The sequence below is a fragment of the Oculina patagonica genome, chromosome 13 (assembly GCF_052425735.1).
Source record: "Oculina patagonica isolate OP01 chromosome 13, crgOcupat, whole genome shotgun sequence".
Taxonomy (NCBI): Eukaryota; Metazoa; Cnidaria; class Anthozoa; order Scleractinia; family Oculinidae; genus Oculina; species Oculina patagonica.
Genome location: NC_135770.1, coordinates 22342551 through 22364000, shown reverse-complemented (window position 1 = coordinate 22364000; position 21450 = coordinate 22342551). Strand labels below are relative to the sequence as shown.

The following is a 21450-nucleotide window of genomic DNA, read 5'->3' as shown; positions in this document are numbered from 1 at the left end:
AAGCCATCCAGAGGTATTGTAGTTGAGGCACATACTGACTGCTACAGAGCCGGATTATCACCAAATCGTAAATTAAGTGTTTAAGACGGAGTAATATTTATTAAAGTTGGACAAAAATCAATTTCCAGAATAATTTAAATCCTATTGCGCTATTTCCTACCCTTAATAAAAGGTAAAAATGTAAGTAATTATCCGTGATAACACCAACAACAATTTCTTATTAGAGTCTGAGAAAATGAATTTCAAAGTTCACAAGGTATTGGCAAAATCTCACGTGTAGCCATTTTGTAAATTCGTCTTAAGCGATTCAGTGGAATTCAGCGGAACTTCAAAATGTGTTTTCAATGTGTGGTGTTGTTAGAAAAGATTTCTTTTGATAAGATATTTGAAGCAGTAACAAAAACGTTTGCAATAAGGTGGAAATAATTCTGGTACAACAATTTCTTATCAGAGTCTGAGAAAATGATATTTAAAGTTCACAAGCTATGGGAAAAAGCTTACATCTTTTAAGAGATTCAGTGGAATTCAGCGGAACTTCAAAATGTGTTTTCGATGTGTGGTGTTGTTAGAAAAGATTTCTTTCGATAAGATATTTGAAGCAGTAACACAAAAGCTTGCAATCAGGTGTAAATAGTTTTGGTACATAATTTTGTCCAATAACTACTCGAAGTCCTGGCGGATTTCCTCTTAAAAAACAAAACAAAAAATTAAACAAGTAATGAACTCGCGTACAGCTCGATATTGCTGATTTGATTGCTTGATTTCAGTTGTCTACCTTCCATGGCATCCCTTCAAGCAACAAATTTCCAACGATAGTTTTGAACACTTGTGGTTAGTTTATAAATGTCTCCAATCGCGATAACAAGAAATAACGATGACTACAATCTTTTCAGAACCTGTTCACCTTGCAACATGTCAGAGGAAACTTTCCGCGGCTCCACACTGCCTTTGAGGAACTCAAATTCTATTTTAAAGAAAAGTCGGCTTGTCTGTGTACATCAGGTATATTAAATATATAATTATGTACTTTTTTAGCCGATACAGGACCAGCCTATGATGGGTGTGGTGATTATTAGATTTATATCAGTAAAACCAAACACAACACGTAAACCACTGACTTATTCCGTCACACTTGCTTCGTACTCAGGCGTCCGTCCTCGGTTGGAGCGCAATGAGCGTGGAGTCATGGAGCGGTTACACTGGGAGAGTTTTCTGACCTAACCATAAATGAGTTTGTGGAATTGCTACAAAAATTTGAAAAGAAATTATCTTGGTGTCAGGAATAAAAACTATAACTTTTACTTATGACAACTGTTCTGCAAGATCGAGATTATAAATAGAATTATAAATGAATAATAAATAATAAATTTTAATAAATCTTGTTCAATTTCTTTTCCTCCAAGATGTTATTCTACAAGCGCTTAAAGAAGCAGCAGCACAGTTTAAACGACAGTCGCAAAGTCTGAGGCAGGTCAGAAACAATACACAATAATGATTATCATTGGCTGGTTCTTTTTAATCATTTATCGGCGGTGATATGTTCGCATGACGTTTAGCCGTCTTCTCTGGTTGCTTACTCTCTGGACAGACAATGTACTTAATGTCTTTCTCTGGAGGAAGCGATCAGAGAAGACGGCCGACGTTTGGGCTATACGACGGTACGATCACTGTCTATTCATGAAGAACGGTCAGTTTTTCTAAGTCGCTTTGACTGCCAAACAAGCTCTCTGGCGAAAACTCTCTTGCCGATTGAAAATTTTATATCGTGCTCTTTGGGCTGTTAATGATAGCTTTTCAGTCTTCCTCTGAGCTTTCCCTGTATCATGACTCTGTAGGCTAGTTGAGATCAGGGCTAAAACTCCTGTAAACGTTTAGTTTAATCGTCTAGTTGCGTCTTCTTTTTCCATCCTGATTCTGATATTGGCCTTTTCAAACGTTTTACACACGCGTTCTTAACCCAGTTAACACTTAGTAGCCACATATAGTAACAAGACCTCGGTCATTACTCAACATTGTTTCGTACCTTTTTTGACTTTAAACCAAGCTAAATTGACCTCACTCATTGTATCCACTGATTATCGTGATTGGTTTTTCTTTTCCTTTCTAGATGAGCACATCTAGTTGTCAACTAGAGATAGTCTTTCTTACCTGCAGAGCAGCCACCTCTGTCTCAAGACACATAGAGAAGTTTTTCAAGAATATTGACCTGGAAAACCTGAAGGTTTGATAGAAATTTAATATTATTTTCTTTTGATTGATTGACAACATGTAGCTTCATTTGGTAAACATCAGCAACAATTACTTTTCGATACTTTATTTTCTCGATGTAATCTGGGAGCGTTTATTAAGACGGCCTGGCCTCACTAGCCAGTGACCCGACGTTTATTCGCCCTTGTTTAATCGAGATAAGAAAGCATCAGTAACCCAAATTATTCAAATAAAACTTTAGTCTTATATCTGATTGATTTCAACGTTCAATTAACGATTATAACAGCTAGCCTCATTTTCTCTAGCCGCTTGAAGTAACAAAAAATGACATAATGTAAATTTTACAGGTATTCGATTCATTTTGTGACTAACTGTTTTTACTTTTATAGTTACGATATGGTAAGAACGCAATTACTAGCAAACTTACATAATAAAACTTAGCATTCAGCACGTGTGTTTTACTCATTACTTGTCAACTTCAGAAAATCCAGGTTGTCAGTGTGCAAAGTTCTGAAGAAGTGAACAGAAAAGATGACGACAACCGCTCCGGTGAGATAAAGGGAACATTACAAAATAAATTATTGAGAAATCCGCTGCGTAAAGAGAATTATTTCCCTGGTGCTTCTCCATGCATTTGTCTCGTTTAGTTGAGTTTAAATGATTAGCCGAGAGCTCTAAAAAGTATGTATGTGGGTATGTATGTGTGTAAATTATATATAATTACTACTGGAAAAAGAAAACTCGTCCTTGTTTCCAGAATGATATAACATCGTTTAAGCCTGGTTTTCACTAGCGACGCAAGCACAAGCGGAATCACGCAAAAAGGGCAAATTTTGACCCTTGTGCTTGTGCTTGTGGCAAACACAAGCTGAAGCATCAAAATACAATGCACTTGCTTGCGTTGAAGCTGTTTTCACGGTGCTTGCTTGCTTGTGCTTGCGCTTGCGATTGTGCTTGTGTCACTAGTGAAAACCAGACTTAACCGTTCGTCATTGAGAAAACGAATATATATTCTATTGTAATTTATTGATTTATTGATTTATTAATGTATGTAGTATTTATTAATGTATGTAGTACGATTCTTCAGTTTTTCTTCTTCTTAGAATTTAAGTGTAAATATTTTAACTTTAAATAGCTTAGATATATAATAATGTAAATAGTGTCCACAATTAGTTTTTTTAAGCTAAATACTTCAGACACTTTAATAAAGTATTTCAAATAGCCGTGAAAAATAATTGTCATTATTACTGTGTTGCTTATTTTTGAAGAAGATGAGAGTTCACCGGGGACTGACGAGGATGAGCTGATGGAAGGCGGTCTAGTAGACGCCGTTTCACTGGGAAAAGGTAACAAAAGAAGTTAAAAATTAAATATTCTGATATTAAAATTCAATTACACCATAAGATTTTTTTATTTCATTGACTGCATTCAATCCTCACTGTTCCCTTTTCTACGAAGTTGAGTATTTTCAATATTACCTCAGCCTGATCACAAGGCCATGCAGATCTGTCGTACTTAGTCACACAGGCAGGTTCAGTCTCGAGGTCATTATTATCCATCTTGCAGATATTCTTAGTTTTCAAAACTTTTTCAAGACTTGGCTACTTGACGGCGGCACAGATCAGGAACACTTACGGATAACTTTACCCAGTGCGTTTACCCAGGATAGTGAAGGTAAGTGGTATAATAAAGAAACTAATAGGAATTATCAATGTCTGTGGTGAATTTCAGTAGCTGTCATAAAATCAAAACCAAAGCAGCCGCCTCTAGCCAATTGTGCAACACACTATATTAAAATATAATCAAAGCCAAACCTCCTAACTGGTCTCATACGCGGGCAAAGTCTTGTGACAAAAATCTAGACTGGTTTTAGTTTCGCTCTGCTTATTGGCTAGAACAAGTTACACGAGTGTTTTTGTTCTTGTTGTTGTTGCTGTTTGTTTGTTTACGTGATGTTTGTTTTAAACAAGGACCCTTAAAACGTAAACGACCCGACACCCCCGGATCCAGTAAAAGTGCAATATGTAAAGTCAAAATAAACTGTTGCTCTTGTATATTGGCATGAAATGTTCAAACACTGTATGTGAGTTGTATGTGCTCTAGCATTATTTTTTTATCAACTTGTTAGGCGATCACAGCCAAGACCACATCGAAACTGGTCTCACTCTAAAGTGTGACCTCCACGAACGTTTACTGGACCCTTTGCATCTTCCTTACCAATCTAGCTTTGTAAGTACATGTCTGTTCTCAACCCTTTTACGCTTTTTTAGTTGTGGGCTTTTCTAAGAAGGTTTGTGTCACTGGTATTAGGAGCATAACAAACAGTTGAAAGCATGGTAAACTATATACGGTTTTTAAAAGCACAGAATGTGCTTGACACTGTTGATGAGATTTTGATTGACAGGTGAACCCCTATGGAGTTATGACGTCATAAATGTACATTTTTGGTAATATTTAACCTATGAAAGTTAATTATTTGTAGTTAAACAATCATGAGAATAAGTGCTAGGAGCTTTTTAGGGCTCAATTATGTAATAACAGTCTTAAACAGACTGACTGACAAAAATTTCAGTTAAATAGATAAACTTGTTTGCAAGTATGACAACTTTAAAGTTGGCGGATTTTCACCTTTTATTCTTCATTTTTCACTAATAGCGGAGCTCCTCAGCGCGCGCCAGCGCGCGGAGCGGAGCACCATGGGTAATGCGGGTACGAGAGAATTGATGTAAACCCAGGAGGCCGAAAAAATTTGGTGCGTACGCCCGCCGCGCGCGCGTACAGACTCTCGGGGAGGGGGGAGGGGAGTCACAAGGCAACCCAAGCAGAGGGGGGGAGGGGAGTCAATCTTTTGCCTCCTTCGTATATTGGACATCCATTTTATGGTTAATTGACAGCTGTCAAAACAAGGTATCCGCTGACCAGTATCACATGACCATATCGCGGGCTCAGGTTTAGAACTAGTCAAGGTCGCGTGTTTTTTTTAAGTTGACCGCTGACCAAGTGATAGCATTGCTATTGGTCCGCGGGCGCAAGTACTTTTCCATGGTCAGTTCATTTAGATTTACATGAAGGACAAAGTGAACAACCCGGTCAGTTTGTAAGCTGAACGAAGCACAAGGAGAAACCGAGCAGGAAAAAGAAATGTCTTCGTAAATATTTCTCGGTCTACCCCGTCTAAAGGCTTTACACATCATGGAAGTTATGGCAAACGATAAGGGCTCACGGGGAGATCCGAAAAAATGGCACAGGTGGAGGAGAGCGAGCGAGTTTCTACCGTTTCGGCGGCTGACCAGCTCTAGGAAATTAATTGAGCTAAACGCAATTCACTGAAGAAAGGAAAAAAGAAGTGTCAATAGCTGCACGGATGGAATAGGCTGAAATAGACCTTCGCAGATAATTCAAAGTGGTGCTGGAGTAAGTTATAATTTATAGCTTACATAAATTATGTTCTACGCGGTTGGATAATAATACGAAAAACTGCGGCTGCTTCGCCTCCGATTAATTCATGAGATGATTGAAAGCTTTGCCCTGCTGAATTGACAAGCATTCTCCGACTTCAAATATTAGGTAACAAACTTTGACTTTACTGAATACCATGTTTTTTTGTGAAAATCTGTAATTATATGCTTTATGAGTGAATTTGCGTCGGTTTAGTGGTTCTGGTTTACAGAACTTTTATTAAGTTGAATTGTTTATAAGCAACTCCCAGCTAAACTTAGTGTTTTATTTTTTTAATTCATCTATTTATTCTTATTTACTCGCTGTTGGAATTCGTTTAAACGAACTATTTTAGAGTCGTGGACGAATACGCCAAGAGATCGTTACGTTGCGAATTTCTTGCGTTGACACGTTTTTACCACACCTTAGCAGAAACAAAAAAAAGCTCAGTTTATTTCCACATAAAACTATCTTAGTTAATTATTTTGAGTAATTTTATAAAACACAATTGTTCGCTCTACTTGTAATTCATGCCATTTTAGACACTGTATGCAGCTGTGTATGCACACTTTAATACATTGACTATCATCATGACAGTGTTGAATGTGTATCTTTGCAATGGCAATGTTTTTTCTATACAGATAAGTTAACAAGAAACCCCCAAGCAGAAATGCTAAATATCCCATTGTAGGAAGGAAGGGTCACTTCACTGAGTGTATAAACGAAAGAGGCTAATATTATTTTATTTGATGAGATCCATTAAATAAGACAGAATTTTTTATAAATTATTTTTATAAACAGGGTCATTAATTAGAGCTAGTGTGGTGGTTTTTAATAGATTATTATGTCAATCCTTCTTTTAGGTAGTGTTATATTCTGCCATTAAGCCGCAATGAATGAAGAATACCTACAGTCAAGTTTTGTTGAACTTGGTGTAGAATGCTCTGTGCAAAGTGGACAACAGCAAAGTAAATCAGGTACAGTATCTAGTTTTATATTATTTTTAGTTCCTCGCGAAGCGAGACCGAAGGCAGAGCATAGCGGGGTGTATAATTTTGTCCCTCAAAGGGCTCAGGCGGGATCAAATCTTGTGTGGAGTTTACGGTCATATAAATATACATATATTTGTGAGCTTGGTGTGTGGCGAAAATGACATCACACGGCCGCATGCTGGTGGCCTAATGGTGTGAGGCGTCGAACTTGAAATCAGATCTTCGGGAATGAGGGCGGGGGTTGGAATCCAGCTAGGGTTTTTTTTTTATTATTACTTTTTTTGTGGGTTCCAATTCTGAGCCTTTCATTTTTATTGTTTTTCTTTTCGGATTAAAATAACACTGATTTCCACATAATACTCCCTCAATGCCTATTCAGGCTATAAACCTTTCATTGCCATCAGGGGCGCGCGGGCGGAGGGTTAGAATCCTCCTGCCGTTCGTTCTTCTTCTTTTTTTAGTGTCCTCAAATAAATGTCCAAAATGCGACTATCCAATAATTTATCGATGATTTTGAAAATAGCCTGTGCTTCCCAACGCTTTATACCTCTTTACGAACTTAGTCAGCGAACCAGAAAGAGCCGCCATCTTCAAAGCAGACTAGACCCTGGAGGGTGTCGCGGCCATGCCCGTTACAATTCTCCACTCCTTATTTATAACACCCCCCCCTCCCAAACCGAGAGCTTCGCGAGGCCCTGCGAGTCACGTATTACTACTGGTAGTTATAATTTAAATATGTTTTTATTCAGTTTCGTTCTTTTTTTACCCAGCTGCTTTAATCTGCATTTGGTTGCTGCTGATCTTCGTACTTTGTTAAATATTTGCATTCATTATTCAACTCCTCAATGGAGGTTGCCTATTCACCGAGTTAGGATTTCGAGTTGGATTTCGAGTTAGGATTTTGAGTTGGATTTACGAGTTCGATTTTCGAGTTGGATTTCGAGTTGGATTTCGAGTTAGGATTTCGAGATGGATTTCGAGTTGGATTTTCGAGTTGGATTTCGAGTTGGATTTCGAGTTAGATTTCGAGTTAGGATTTCGAGTTGGGGTTTCACGTTGCTTACCGACTAAGCACTCCGGTCAGCCTACTATACACGCCAGTTAGCTTACTATGCACTCCAATTAGCCTACTACACACTCCTGTTAGCCTACTATTTACTTCGGTTAGCCTACTATGCACTCCAGTTAGCCTGTTTATGGTTAGCTTTCAATAATTGTTATGGGTTTTGCTTTGTCAAAAAAAAATCCAACTCGAAATCCTAACTTGAAAATCGAACTCGAAATCCTAACTCGAAAATCCAACTCGAAATCCTAACTCGAAAATCCAACTCAAAAATCCAACTCGAAATCCTAACTCGGGAGTTAGTTTGTCTCTGACTCCTCAATGACATTCAAAACAACTACAATGTATTAGTAGACAATTTAAATAATTAATATTTCACTAAAAGTATGTTTTCATGAAATGCTTAGATCTTGTACCAGAAAATATCTATACCCTAGCCTCACTGTGGAAGGTTAAATGGTTTGAATGTCACCTCCCCTCACAAATTCCAATGTGTGGTTATGGCAGAAATCCATGGCCAGCTCATCCTCAGTGTATGAACCAGTGAAACAAGGCATCAAAGAGCCTCAAAACAACATGGAGCAGGAAAACAATAGCTCCAAAACAAATTAAAGTATTTAGTTGACTTTGCAGTTATCAGTAAAAAAATAGTCTGTAATCTCTGTTAAATATCTAAATGGATCCTTTTGCATCCAGTGGTTTGGCTTCAGTTAAACAAGCTCGAATTAAGTGTTTTGTTTTATAAATTATTGATATTGATGCCAATTAATCAATTTTAATTTAATCTGTGGCATTTGACTTTTTTCAGGGTGAACATGAGTTGCAGAGTTTGCAGTGCCACAGACACAAAAACAGACAAGGACAAGGACATAAATAGAAAACAGGAAAGATTAAATCCAGCTCGATGTTTGGGTGTCGTCATGATGCTATTTTTAAGAGACTAGTAAATTACATGAAATTAAAATCAAGAAAAGCTGCAAATAAGCAAAATTTAGATTTTAAATGTTATCCTATTTACAGTATACTTTAAAAAAAACGACTTCTTGATTGACCTGTCACTTTCACATCTTGTTAGATGTAACAAGGGCATTATGAAGTGATCTTTTCAAAAATATGCAGTGAAAACAGTAACAGCAGAAATGGCGGTAGTTTAAAATTGCTATTTTCAATGTTTTGACTGGTAAGAAACCACATGTGACCAAGCTAAAATCTGTTTGGCCAGTTAACATGACCTGCAAGTGTCCAAATGTTTTGAGCCCTCAACTACACAGGACTTACATGTAGTTGTCTAATTATATGATAAGATCTTTGGTTGACTTTGGGGGAGGTAGTGGAGTTACAAAGCAATGTAATTATTTGAATTTGGATTAGTTATGCTGAAACTGGTGGTACTGTAATGTAATTCTAAAGTATAGGCATTACCAATTTCATTCTTATGTATTGTATGCTGTGTACAATTTATAAGAACAGCTATATTTTTAAAATAAGTGAAATATTGTAAAGCCAGATAAAATTTGCAGTATCCATAAGGTACCATGTAGCAACCAAATTGTGACTCACTTGCTTACTTTGTGAACTCCATGACAAATGGGCAACATGACTCCATAAAAATGTGGACAATAATACAAACAAATTTTTAAAAGAGTAGTCAAAGAATTGATGTTATATTTTTTCTTGCATAGTTTTATACACAAGCAGACATGATTCTATTTTTTTTCTGGGTAATCAAATAACAAAACTGAGTTTGAGACTCACAAACAATATTCTAGCTTCCCAGAATTTTTGCTTTTTTTCTGTAAGTGAAGTAAAACCCCTTAAGAGAAGGGGAGTCAAAAGACATGTAAAAGTGAATAAGGTGCTATCTTCTTCAGGTTCTTTTTTTTTTTTTTTTTTTTTTTTTTTGGGGGGGGGGGGGGTTGGGAATGGGGTGACCCTGTTCGGAGGAATGACAGAATGTCACTTCGGGCTGAAATTCATACCTCCCACAGCAGAACAAAGAATGTGGCAAGCAACACACCTGGTGACTTTGAACTGAGAAAAAAGGCGCTGCCTAAAATGAAAGAAGCTTTTGAGGCAGGAAAAAAAGTTCGGTTCACCAAAGGAAAGTTATTGATTGACGGTATGGTTTCTACTATTTGACAGAATGCATTAGGTAAAATAGATCATTTATATTCTTTATGTTTGTTCCTGAAAGCGGTCGGAGCGCAACTAAGATCAGCGCAATAATCATCGCGCTTCTGTTTTTCACTCGCTGTCGGAATGCTTGTGCATTGCTGCACAACCGCGAATTTTCAGAGTGGGCAATTGTCGTTATTTAGTTTCTTTTTCGTCGCTTTATTTTTAAGCGTATATACACCGTATTACTTGTTTACCTCAAATACTATAAAATTTGACACCATTGACTTAAGATATACAGTTTACATTTTAGCAGGTTGTAGTTATTTATTTATATTAAGATCCATTCCCTCCGATTTCATTTACTATATTACTTTTACTTGCTCAAATGGTTTCGGGTAGGCTTATTTCACTGAACATTCGAGGCATCAGCAACTATCGAAAACGAAGAACAATTTTCACTTGGTGCAGAAAACAAAAAGCGGATGTTATTTTTCTACAGGAAACTCACTCGACTGAGAAAATTGAATCTCAATGGAAGAGAGAATGGGGCGCTCCATTCTATTACTCTCATGGGGCTAGCAATGCCCGAGGGGTTGCAATCTTAATCCGAAACAACTTTGATTGCATAGTAGAACAAAAGGTAGCCGATGCACACGGCAGATTTCTTATACTCAAAGTATTACTCAAGGGAGAACAAGCTCTTTTGGTTAACATATATGGCCCAAATCGAGATAATGAATTAGTAGCTTTTTACCTTTCGCTGTTGCAAACTATCGAGGAAAATGACTTCGACACCATTGAAAATATCATTATGGGTGGAGACTTCAATTGTCCGTTAAACCCAACTGTCGACAAAAGAGGTGGAAACCTTTTTCCAAGACAATCGGTAATTAATACAATAGAAGAGCTACAATCGGAACTGGATTTGCATGACATTTGGCGTGTCAAAAACCCTACCACGCGTAGTTATACGTGGAGTCAGTCAGAACCTCAGATTTTTTCTAGATTAGATTATTGGTTAATTTCAAGTTCTTTGGCAGATAACGTTAATACTGTGGATATAATACCCTCTATCAAAACTGATCATTCCGCAATAAAAATAGAATTTCAAGACGTCAATGATAAAGCTAAGGGTCCCGGCATTTGGAAACTCAATTGTTCCCTACTAAGCGATGAGGTTTACGTTGAAAGAATAAACTCTTTAATACCTACTTGGGTACAAGAAGGGAAGAAGGATCTCAAAGACCCGCGATCAGTATGGGACTGGGTAAAATATAATATTAAAAAATATTCGAGAAAATACTCAATGAACAAATGTAAGGAAAAAAAAGCTGAAGAACAGATGTTAAACAAGCAATTTCAAGATGCGTATAAAATTTTTAAAGACAATCCGTCCCAACAAAATTCAGCAGCTTTAAATGCGGTACAAGAACGAATTGAAAAACTTTATGAAAAAAAAGGTTGAGGGTATAATTGTGAGATCCCGGGCACGCTGGCATGAACACGGAGAAAAAAACTCCAAATATTTTCTTAATTTAGAGAAACGTAATCATATAAAAAAGCATATTCGGAAACTTCGCATGAGCGGCGTGATCACTACCAACCCTTATGAAATTTTGGAAGCTGAAAAGACATTTTATGAGAACCTTTACAAATCTAAGCATAACTGCTGTCCACAAAACGAACCATATTTCAGGTATGAAGACCTGCCAATACCGACTCTCTCTCAAGAACTCAGACAAAGTGGTGAAGGAGTAATTAGCCTAGAAGAATGCACTGAAGTTTTAAATTCATTCCCTTTAAATAAGGTTCCAGGCAATGATGGATTACCAGTAGAATTTTACAAAACGTTTTGGCCTTCAGTTGGGAAACTTCTAGTGGAATGTTTTAACGAGTCATTTGAAAAGGGGGAAATGAGTTCATCCCAAAAGCAGGCCGTGATTACGCTTATTGAAAAAAAGGATCAGGATCGCTGCGAGCTTAAAAACTGGAGGCCAATCTCACTTTTAAACGTTGACGCGAAAATAGCTTCGAAAGTTATTGCCGAAAGAATGAAACGTCTTTTACCAGTATTAATTCATGCAAATCAAACAGGATATATTCCAGGTAGAAATATTGGGGAAAACATACGTTCAATTCTTGATATAATGAGCTTCACGCGAACTAAAAATTTGCCAGGTCTACTGTTATTCATTGACTTTGAAAAAGCTTTCGATAGCTTAGAATGGGATTTTCTTAATAAGTGTTTGGATCTATTTAACTTTGGACCTGATTTCAAAAGATGGGTTAACACCTTTTACAAAAATGTCAAAAGTTGCACAATAAACAATGGATTATGTTCCCACTATTTTGATATTGAACGTGGGGTGCGACAGGGTGACCCTCTTTCTCCATATCTTTTCGTAATAGCTGTTGAAATATTGGCTATTGCTGTTAGAAATGATAAAAACATCAAAGGGATAAAGTTAGATGGCACGGAAACTAAATTGTTACAGTTTGCTGACGATACAACTACTATTTTAGCTGATTTGAACTCTGCTCAGGCTTTGCTTAAATTACTTGATTACTTCGAGAAAATTTCAGGATTAAAATTAAACGTCATGAAAACTGAAACCATGTGGATTGGATCTCTTCAGGACTGTGAAGAGGAACCACTTGGATTTAGGTGGAAAAATTGTGTCAAATTTTTGGGTATCTTCATTACATATGACGTCAAGCTACTTGTTGAAAAAAATTTTAAACAAAGATTGAAGAAAATTGCAAAGTTAATAAATCTTTGGAAGTCAAGAAACCTTTCCATTCATGGCAAAGTCAACATAATTAAAGCAATCCTTCTCCCAAAAATGATCTTTCCAAGCTCTTTTTTAAGCACTCCGTCACCTGTAGTAAAAGAATTTAACTCCTTGGTTTTTAACTTCCTGTGGAATGGGAAGGATAAAGTTACCCGACGCTCAACGTACGCACCTTATACCTTAGGTGGTCTTAAAATGATCGACTATGAAAACATGATAAAAGCACTAAGATTAAGCTGGCTGAAACGAATTATGGATGTAGAGTGCTCTGGCTTTTGGAAACTTTACCTCAATTATCTTTTGAGGAACCAAGGAGGATTATTTTTCTTTCAATGCAATTATGATGTAAATAAATTAAATATTTCATCAACCTTTTACCTTGAACTTTTATCATGGTGGTCTGAATTAAGAGAAAGCGCAGACCCTGACAGAGGTTACAAATATATTTTATGGAATAATAAAGAAATTTTGATTGAGGGCAGGACTATTTTTTATAGGCATTACTTTAATAATGGTGTTGTTTTTACAAAGGACCTGCTTTTTGATAAGACAAACACTGAGTCTTTCAGTACCATGAAAATACAAGGTTTATCAAATACAAATTTTTTAGTTTGGACTGGTCTAAGACAATCTGTCCCACTGAACCTACGTGGCAATGTGCCTAGCTCTAAGGAAGTTATTGATATAGAAAATTATAAATGTCGAAATTACTATTGTCACTTAATAAAACTCAAATATGAAAAACCTAGCAAATGGGATAAACTCGGTCTAGAATTTGATTTGAGAGAAGATCAAATTTCATGGGCATACCTTCTACCTTTGAGGGTAGCAAGCGAACCTTATGTACGCTCCTTTCAATACAAGGTGTTAAATTCTATTCTCTTTTCAAATGACCGCCTGTTTAAAATAGGCTACGTAACAAATCCTAACTGTACTTTTTGTCAAGTGAGTCGAGAAACTATCAATCACTTTTTGTTTGAATGCACTTTTTCAAAGTCTTTTTGGAATACGGTGACCGTTAATATTTTGAATAGGCTTGGTAGTTGCGGATGTCTCTTGTTACGTGATGTTATTATTGGAATTCTGAAGGAGGGAATGGACTTGGTAAACTATATAATAATTTTAGGAAAAACGTATCTTTGGACCTGTAAACGAAAAGGAATTAAACCCAACTTTGATCACTTCAAACAAATTTTAGAAATCAAATACGAAACTGAAAAATATATCGCTTTTAAGACAAATCAGATTAACGTGTTCAACAAAAAATGGAAAGCATTTGAGGAAAACGTCTAGAATAAGTAAAGTTAAGTAATAAGTTAGGTAAGGTAAAGTAATTACTCCTGTTGTACTTATAATTTTGTATGTTTTAGTATACGGTGTAAAAAAAAAAAAAAAAACCTTGAGAAACTAAATTGTAAAGTAAAAATCTATTGCACATAAGTATAGGTTAAATCTTATCTTCTAATTTTGTAAAGTGTTGATTATCAATAAAAAAAAAAAAATAAAATAAAAAAAAAATAAAAAAAAAAAAAAAAAAGAATGTGGCAAGCAAACTTTGATAAGAAAACTATTAAAACTATCTACAGCATTCCTTTTAAAGTGACCAAGGATATTAGGCTCGCTATATTCCAATTCAAAATTATACATCATATCTTGCCAACTAATGCAACCCTTTTCAGAGATAAGATCATTCAACATGACAAATGTCATGTCTGCGAGCAAAAACAAACCTTACAACATCTTTTTGTTTCTTGCCCGGACGTGCAATCTTTCTGGCAAACCTTTTCCCACTGGTGGAATGTTAAAAACGACGATTTTATTGACTTGAACGACAAAACCATAATATACGGCTTCACAAACAACTTTGGCCAACAACTTGGTTTAAACCTCTGCCTGATAATCGCCAAGTATTACATCTACTCTGCTTCAAGAGAACAAGAACAGTACTATTTCGAAGCCTTCCTTGCTTTCCTCAAAAGTAAACTATCTATTGAAAAGAGTACGTGCAAATCACAAATCACTCTTTAAATAAAACGTAAGCTAACCATTTCCTACAAATGTAACTAAGTAAAAAACAAACTTGTATTACAATTTGTCCGGCAAACCATGTTATCAAAAAAAAAAAAAAAAAAAAAATCTTACCGGATAGAAGCCCTTATTTGACTTTTGCATTCTTGTATTGAATTTTTTTTTCCTTTTCTTTATTTTAGTCTGTAACTTACAAGTCAATGTAATCTAAGCTGTCCTTTTGTTTATTCGTGGTTGTAAATAGTAACTAAATGTAATTTATTTTTTGAACTGTTCGATAAATGTTTTTGCAAACAAAAAAAAAAAACAAAAAAAAAAAAAAAAGAATGTCACTTCTTTGTTTCCGGAGTTAGGTTCACCCCTGTTTGCTCGCAGTTAGCTTTATTCATCTGGTTTGCTTGCGGTTAGCTTTCACTCTAGTTTGCTTGTGGCTTTCACTCCGGTTTGCTTGAAGTTAGCTTGGTTTGGGCAATATGCTGTAAACCATTAGCTATAACCAGAAACCCATAAGGGTTGAAACGTGTAACGCGCGCGCACAGCGTTTGAATATTCATTTTGCTAAGTACCATATTTGGAAACATGAGGAATTTGTACACGAATGTTTTTACACGTAATGACACACGCAACATAATTTTTGGTTTTGCGGTATGTTGCTTGAATTTCGACCTAAAAACCGTAAATTTCTTACAGAAACTAAAGAAATACATTAAGTGTATCGAAGCGAAGTTCTCCAGGACTACTTCAAGAAGATGAAACAGGAGAATTTAACCAAATTTAACTTTATTCAACCAAGCTTGTTCAAAAACAAGATTGCGCCATCGAGCGCGAGCTAGCGCGCGCTTTGAATTTAATCCCGAATAGAGTAATTTTGATTGGTCAAATGTTTCTCGAAATTTTCCAAATATGGTACTTAGTGTAAACGAATGTGCAAAAAAAATTAAAATCAACCTTATTATAAATGTAGATGTTTGTTATTTCCTTTATACTCTAAATTTTAAGTGATTTTTTCTTTCTTTTAAAGCTGGTAAAGCAACAACATAAATGCCTAATTTGCCATGTGATATGCCTCCCTCCTTTTTCTACATGAAGGTAACATAATTGCCCGTTTTGCAACATAATTTCCCATCCAGACTTCTTAATGATAATGCTTTCGGTGGAATTATAACATTTTGATTGATTTTGTTTGTTCTCTTATTTGGTGTTGCTGTACACGGTACCCGCTTTATCTCCAAGCCACAGATGAAGTCAAGTGAGAGCTTTGTGATGTACGCTAGTGTTTTTATATCTATCTTCATATATTTCCATTGTGGATATTGCTGGAACAGGGTACTTACTTTGCAGTGTTTGTGTGGAACAGGGTCGCAAATTGAACCTTTTGTCTCTGGAACAGGTCCAGAGTCTCAGCAACTCAGCGGCACACCACCATAGTAAATTTTAGGGAAACCCCCCCCCCCCCACCCCGGACACGGTATAAAAAAAGAAATAGGAAAAAATATTAATTATTATTTATTAAAAAAATAAAACTAATATAAAATTCTCAGCCTTAAAATTTTACAATGGCCAGAATTCAGAGTTCAATAAAGTGCAAAATAATTAATTGGGGAGCTCCGCTTTTAGGCTTGCCTAAATCTATATATTATGCAAGATCACAAAGTTGGTTTGAACACAATCAGTTATTTTTAAATGGACTCTTCCATATTATAGTTCTTTTGAAAGAGCAATATATTCTCATGCTTAAGAATACCTGATCAACTTAAAAAATTTCATTATTTTTTCATAGCGCGTATGTCAAGTCATCGTTCGCCGGCAATCGATAACTAGAAGAAAAAGCGTAAAAGGGTTAATACACCAAGCGCATAACGCGGTGCTACTGAAAACCGGCGACGACAAGCGGTTCCGGCAGTGAGTAGCCATCAGGCTTCTTCGAGTCTTGAAATAAGGATATAGTAAGATTAAGGAATTGTGCACAGGATTTTGTGTTACTGATATCTTATTTAGACTGTATGCTCAGAATCATCCAATCTCACAAGCAAAGGAGTAGCAATCACAAAGCCCAATGTTCTGACCTATCCAGTATACAACCTGACTGCTGTAAAGCTCGTCAACACAGAGGCTGTCTGCGAGTCAGTAGTAAGTGCATTTATTATACATTGATCATGCCTTTTGAAGTTATTTCCCGAATAATAAATACGCATTTATTTGAAGGTTTCTTTAATAGTGAATAACTTGTGTTAAAGCTAAATGCGTCTGAGACGTAGCAGTCAACCAAACGTACACTGTTTTCGGGAGATATTGGACATTTGTCGTATGCCCTTCATTTTTGGATTATTTCGTTGCATTTTTAGAAGATTCTTACTTTTATTAGTTTAAGATTAGCTACACTCATTTAATAACATTTCAAATAAAGAGAAATTTAGGGGAAAGACACATTTGAGAACACAGAAGCAGGATTTTTTACTTTTAATTTTTCCCCCGTTGACTTGAACCCCGTGCCACTCTTTCTTTTTAAAAACCTCTAAGTCATGTTATTCTTGTACTATTTTTTTTCATTTGTGGACACCTTACAAACTGCTCCGTTCAGCTCTTTGGGATGGTGAGTGATTTTTTTAAGGCAATTCATTTGATTATTTCTTCTGAAAAATATTATCATAGTTGACAAATTTAGAAGTAAGGTAACCTGGTAACGACTTAGACTGTCCACACTGCAGGCCGAGTGGTTAACTAAAGTAAAGTTCAAGTGTTGGCCCGGAAGAAAACCTTTTTAAAAATGCACGGTCCATTTTTATCAGGCCAAAAGAGGTCATTGATATTTCAGAACACAACTTGTTCAATCGTCTACTACATAACACGACGGAGTACGTGGAATTAAGTTTAATAGTACTTTGTCATGCTTATACAAGTAAATTAATTACAGAAAAAGACGAAAAGAGCATGACTGGAGAATAATTGGGGGAAACTAAATCCCCATATAAAGTGTCTTTTGCTTGCTCAAATTATTAAATATTATATATTTCAAGAGTCTATTTTGAAAGCGAAAATTAAAAAAAACTGCGTTACCCAACGAAGGAATTAATGGCTTTACCAACCCATTGCAAAGATAACACACAAAAACTTGCTTTAAGGTGATCAACTGGGTATGCGAGTATTATTAGGCAATAAGAACAAAAGAGTTAATTTCAATAGTGTATTTACCATATTTTGTGTCTTAACAGCCGTATATTGTTCGGCCCACACTGTGTTGGAAACTGGACTGGGAAGACTTGGAGAGCAACCAGCAGCACTTCTATGCTTTGTGTTCAGTACTGAAGGAACGGGTAACATGCAAAATTTACCTTTTTTTCATAGCGATAGTGGTGAAAGATAAAAAAAGAAAACTATCAAAGGTGTTTTGACTAAAATAAAAATTGCAATCATTCTTGATTAAGGGTGTTTCCCTTTTGGCGAAGACCAGTGGTCAGAGTGGGACATCGCATGGCCGTCAGAAGACTGCGAGTGCCTCTCCTCAAGGACACTTCCTTCTCCTTCCTTCTGACAACTCGCTGTTGCTGAAGTCTATCGCAGTCAGTGAGATGATGCTACCAAGCGATGTACAATCTCCAGAAGAAGGACCATGTGATAGCGCCCTGTCAGTAGTAGCCTCATGCCTTGACCAGGTAACACCAAAATTAGTTTTAGGCTGCAACCCTTACGCTGGAAATAATTCATTGAATTGATGTTTCCTTTTTTATCAGATCGAGCTCTCCAATACATACAATCCTCTTCTGGTTCATTCAGATCTATACAAGTGTCTAATCTCTCAATCCCTCAAGAACAATTCAGCTTCAAAACCACTGAAAAGGCGATTTCAGGCACCTCAGGTTGGTAATGCTCGGCAAAGTGTAATGCCACCGAGAGGAGAAGAGTCATTTACACTATTGTACTTGTTTAGAGAATATTTCGTAGACTCTATACTTATCAAAATTTGCCAGCAGCTGAAAGTTAAATCCAGGCACGGACGAAATCCTTGCTGATTCGTCGGATGACGACCGTTTGTTTATGCCAAATCAATATTGGCCTACAGTAACTTAACGGACTTCTTCTTTCCCTCATTTTTTCCCTATCAAAAGACGGATTATTTGCGGGTTAAACTTAAACCATGCTGTTATTTTAATGGTGTCGTATGGCACTTGTTTAATTGCTTTACTTTAACATTTGTTAGAAATCCCAGGCTGCCAAGAAAACAACAAGCAGCAGTCAAACTGGTACCACCAGTACCAGTCAACAAACAAAGAAGGCAGCACCGCGGGCTCAAGTGCGAAGAGTGGTTTTTACAGCTCCTAAAGAATCCGCTTCCCAAGCTCCACAAACAAACGAGTTTAGATCAGCTGGTACCGTCCTTTCTATGTCTAAACGCTTCAAATCGAATTCTGCGGCAAATCTGTATAACAGCAGTCCACCGTCATTTCCAGACAACTTATAACACTAATTCTCCATCTCACGACTCTCGAGAGCCGAATGCAAAGGTCTAGAAGTGCATCTTTTCTTGAAAAATAGTAGAGCGACCGCATTCAAAATTAAAATAAAATTAAATGTGATGTGAATGATGTTGCTTGGTTTCCACATCTGTACGTACTGATCAAGAAATATAAATCACTGACTAGTTTGGAATATAGAACGTGTAGCATAAGTAATTTAAAGTGTCTATACAGCCTACAGGTTTTTTGTAGTTATTGTATCTCTATAACGCATAAACAGGTATTCTAGAAGAAATGTTTGGATTCCGCATTTTTTTCGCTTTAACATCGAGCTTTAAAGTTCCTGCTTCCGTCACGCCCAAGGAAGTTGACCGAGTAATTGAGGATTGGTGACGAGTGACGTCATGTCAGGAACCGTCTCGAAGCGCGATATTTACAAAACGTCCCTCAGAATATCCCGAGCCAGCATTCGTAAGCTTGTGAATACGATCAAATTTAAAGAACAATTCTCCAAATAACATCGATTATCGAAAATGAGAGAGCTTTTGTCTTTAAAACTGAAATATCATTTTAAGTTTATATAAACACTTACACATGCTTTTCAGCATACTTAACTACCCGAAGTATTAACTGACAGGTTTCGAACGGGAAGTTGTTAATTTTCAACTGAGAACTTTACAATTTCAAATTGAAACTTATGCTAATCTAGTATACTGATCCAAACTTTGTCGAACCTCGTGTCACTATATTATTCACTACTTGTTATCAAGTTCAATTCCCTTTCTCGTTTTTTTTTTGTTTCAAATGGCTGGAGATTAAATCATGCGCTGCTTGGTTGAAGGTATATGAAACCGAAAATTATTTCACACGTTTATTTCATAAATCCGTAATACAAAACTCTTTCCTTGTTTCCATACACTGTTGTGGAAACACCCGACACCCGAAAAATTGGGAGTAAGTCGAAATGGCTGTAGAAACATGGGTCGTAGGTTCTTTCTTAAAAGCTTACCGATATGTGTGAAAATGGACTAAAAAGTACTCCGAAATATAACTCGAAAAGCATTTGACAGGTTGCGAAACAGAAAATGTAAAGCTTTAATATGCAAAAATTCAAAATTCTTGCTATGAAAAGCGACATCTTCTAACACATTTTAAAACATTTCAAGTGCCTCGATGCTATTTATATAAAATACCATGAAACATAGATAAAACACAAGCTGATTGGCTGAAGAAACGAAGGAAATTACTCAACAGTGTATTTTACCATTATTTCCTTGTTTCCGGGCAGTGGAGACATTGGAAAGTTTAGGAGATCTCGAAACATCGGTGGAGGCATGAGCCGTAGATTAAGCTCTCGCAAGATTCAGGTCATAAACCACGAAAAGAGCTTTCAATTTCTTATTTACCTTTCCTGACACAAAACAACAGCCGGTACAACCAATCAGAACCGCCCGTCATATGATCATTTTTTTTAAACTTAATTTAAGCCATGAAATCACTTTTTGTTCAAGTTTGCGTTATTAAAACTATACAGTGCAGTGCTGCAGGTTGCTCGTGCAGAAGGCACACCTTCACTTGCTTAAAAGCACTCAATGTGGACAGTATTTTTAAAGACTTAATCGAGAATGGTTGGCAGTACTCTTGTTGAAGTGTGTGGTGGCCTCATTTTCAGCTTCACGCGCGGTGTCGCGGAACACGTTAATCCTAACGAAGCTGAGATTAATCCAGAATCGTTAAGTTACAATCTTCTACAAAGCGCGGGCATGGAGTGGTACTGCCAACCTGTTGATGAGCTTATTTGCCAAGAATACAGCGAAAGAGAAGTTTCAAGCACTGAGTTCTTAGCTCCTACTAATCTTGGTCAGGCAAGGTTTATAAATGCCTGCTCGATCCAGACGATCGAGAACAGCGAGGATACAGAACAAGTCATACATGATAGGGCAATGGCTTGGAAAAAACTCAGACCATCGTTCACTCGTACAGTTTGGAACTCGCTCTGCTTTGGGTTTCTAATTTCCGTTTTAAGTGCGGCCATCATCGGCATGCTTGCTATTCTTGTTTACTACCTCAATTACCAAGCCTGGCTTATGTGTCAGGCTCGTCCAAAACAATCGATCCCAATCAAGGTTCAATGGTCTAAAACCATTTCTGAAGCCATATTCTGTATGCCCATTTATGCATGGTTTTCCGTTAATACTCTGTTTTTCTTCCGGTCACATCAAATATTGGGATTGAAACGAAAACTTTTTCTGATATCTTTCGTTTTCTACGTCCTAGATTCGCTTTACCGTATAGCTCTACAAGGTTTCGGCATTTCCCATTCAGAGTTAACGCGTCTGCAAAGAATCCCTGGAAAT

The 21450-nt window shown here is 36.7% G+C and overlaps 1 protein-coding gene and 1 long non-coding RNA gene across 2 annotated transcripts; both read left to right on the top strand.

The window, feature by feature from the left end:
* The first annotated feature begins 6 nt into the window (after positions 1 to 6).
* On the top strand, positions 7 to 19150 carry LOC144636359 (meiosis 1 arrest protein-like). Its single transcript, XM_078495549.1, has 13 exons — positions 7 to 13; positions 894 to 1002; positions 1404 to 1471; positions 2108 to 2221; positions 2691 to 2757; positions 3477 to 3554; positions 3775 to 3882; positions 4337 to 4437; positions 16638 to 16769; positions 17852 to 17953; positions 18065 to 18292; positions 18371 to 18496; positions 18838 to 19150. Exons 4-13 carry the CDS (start codon positions 2108 to 2110, stop codon positions 19096 to 19098), a joined length of 1317 nt encoding a protein of 438 aa, XP_078351675.1. The 5' UTR covers positions 7 to 13; positions 894 to 1002; positions 1404 to 1471; the 3' UTR covers positions 19099 to 19150.
* Positions 4896 to 9602, top strand: LOC144636619 (uncharacterized). The gene is made up of 3 exons (XR_013567572.1): positions 4896 to 5775; positions 6510 to 6628; positions 8510 to 9602. It is a non-coding gene; the product is annotated as an uncharacterized LOC144636619 (long non-coding RNA).
* Positions 19151 to 21450: the final 2300 nt, after the last annotated feature.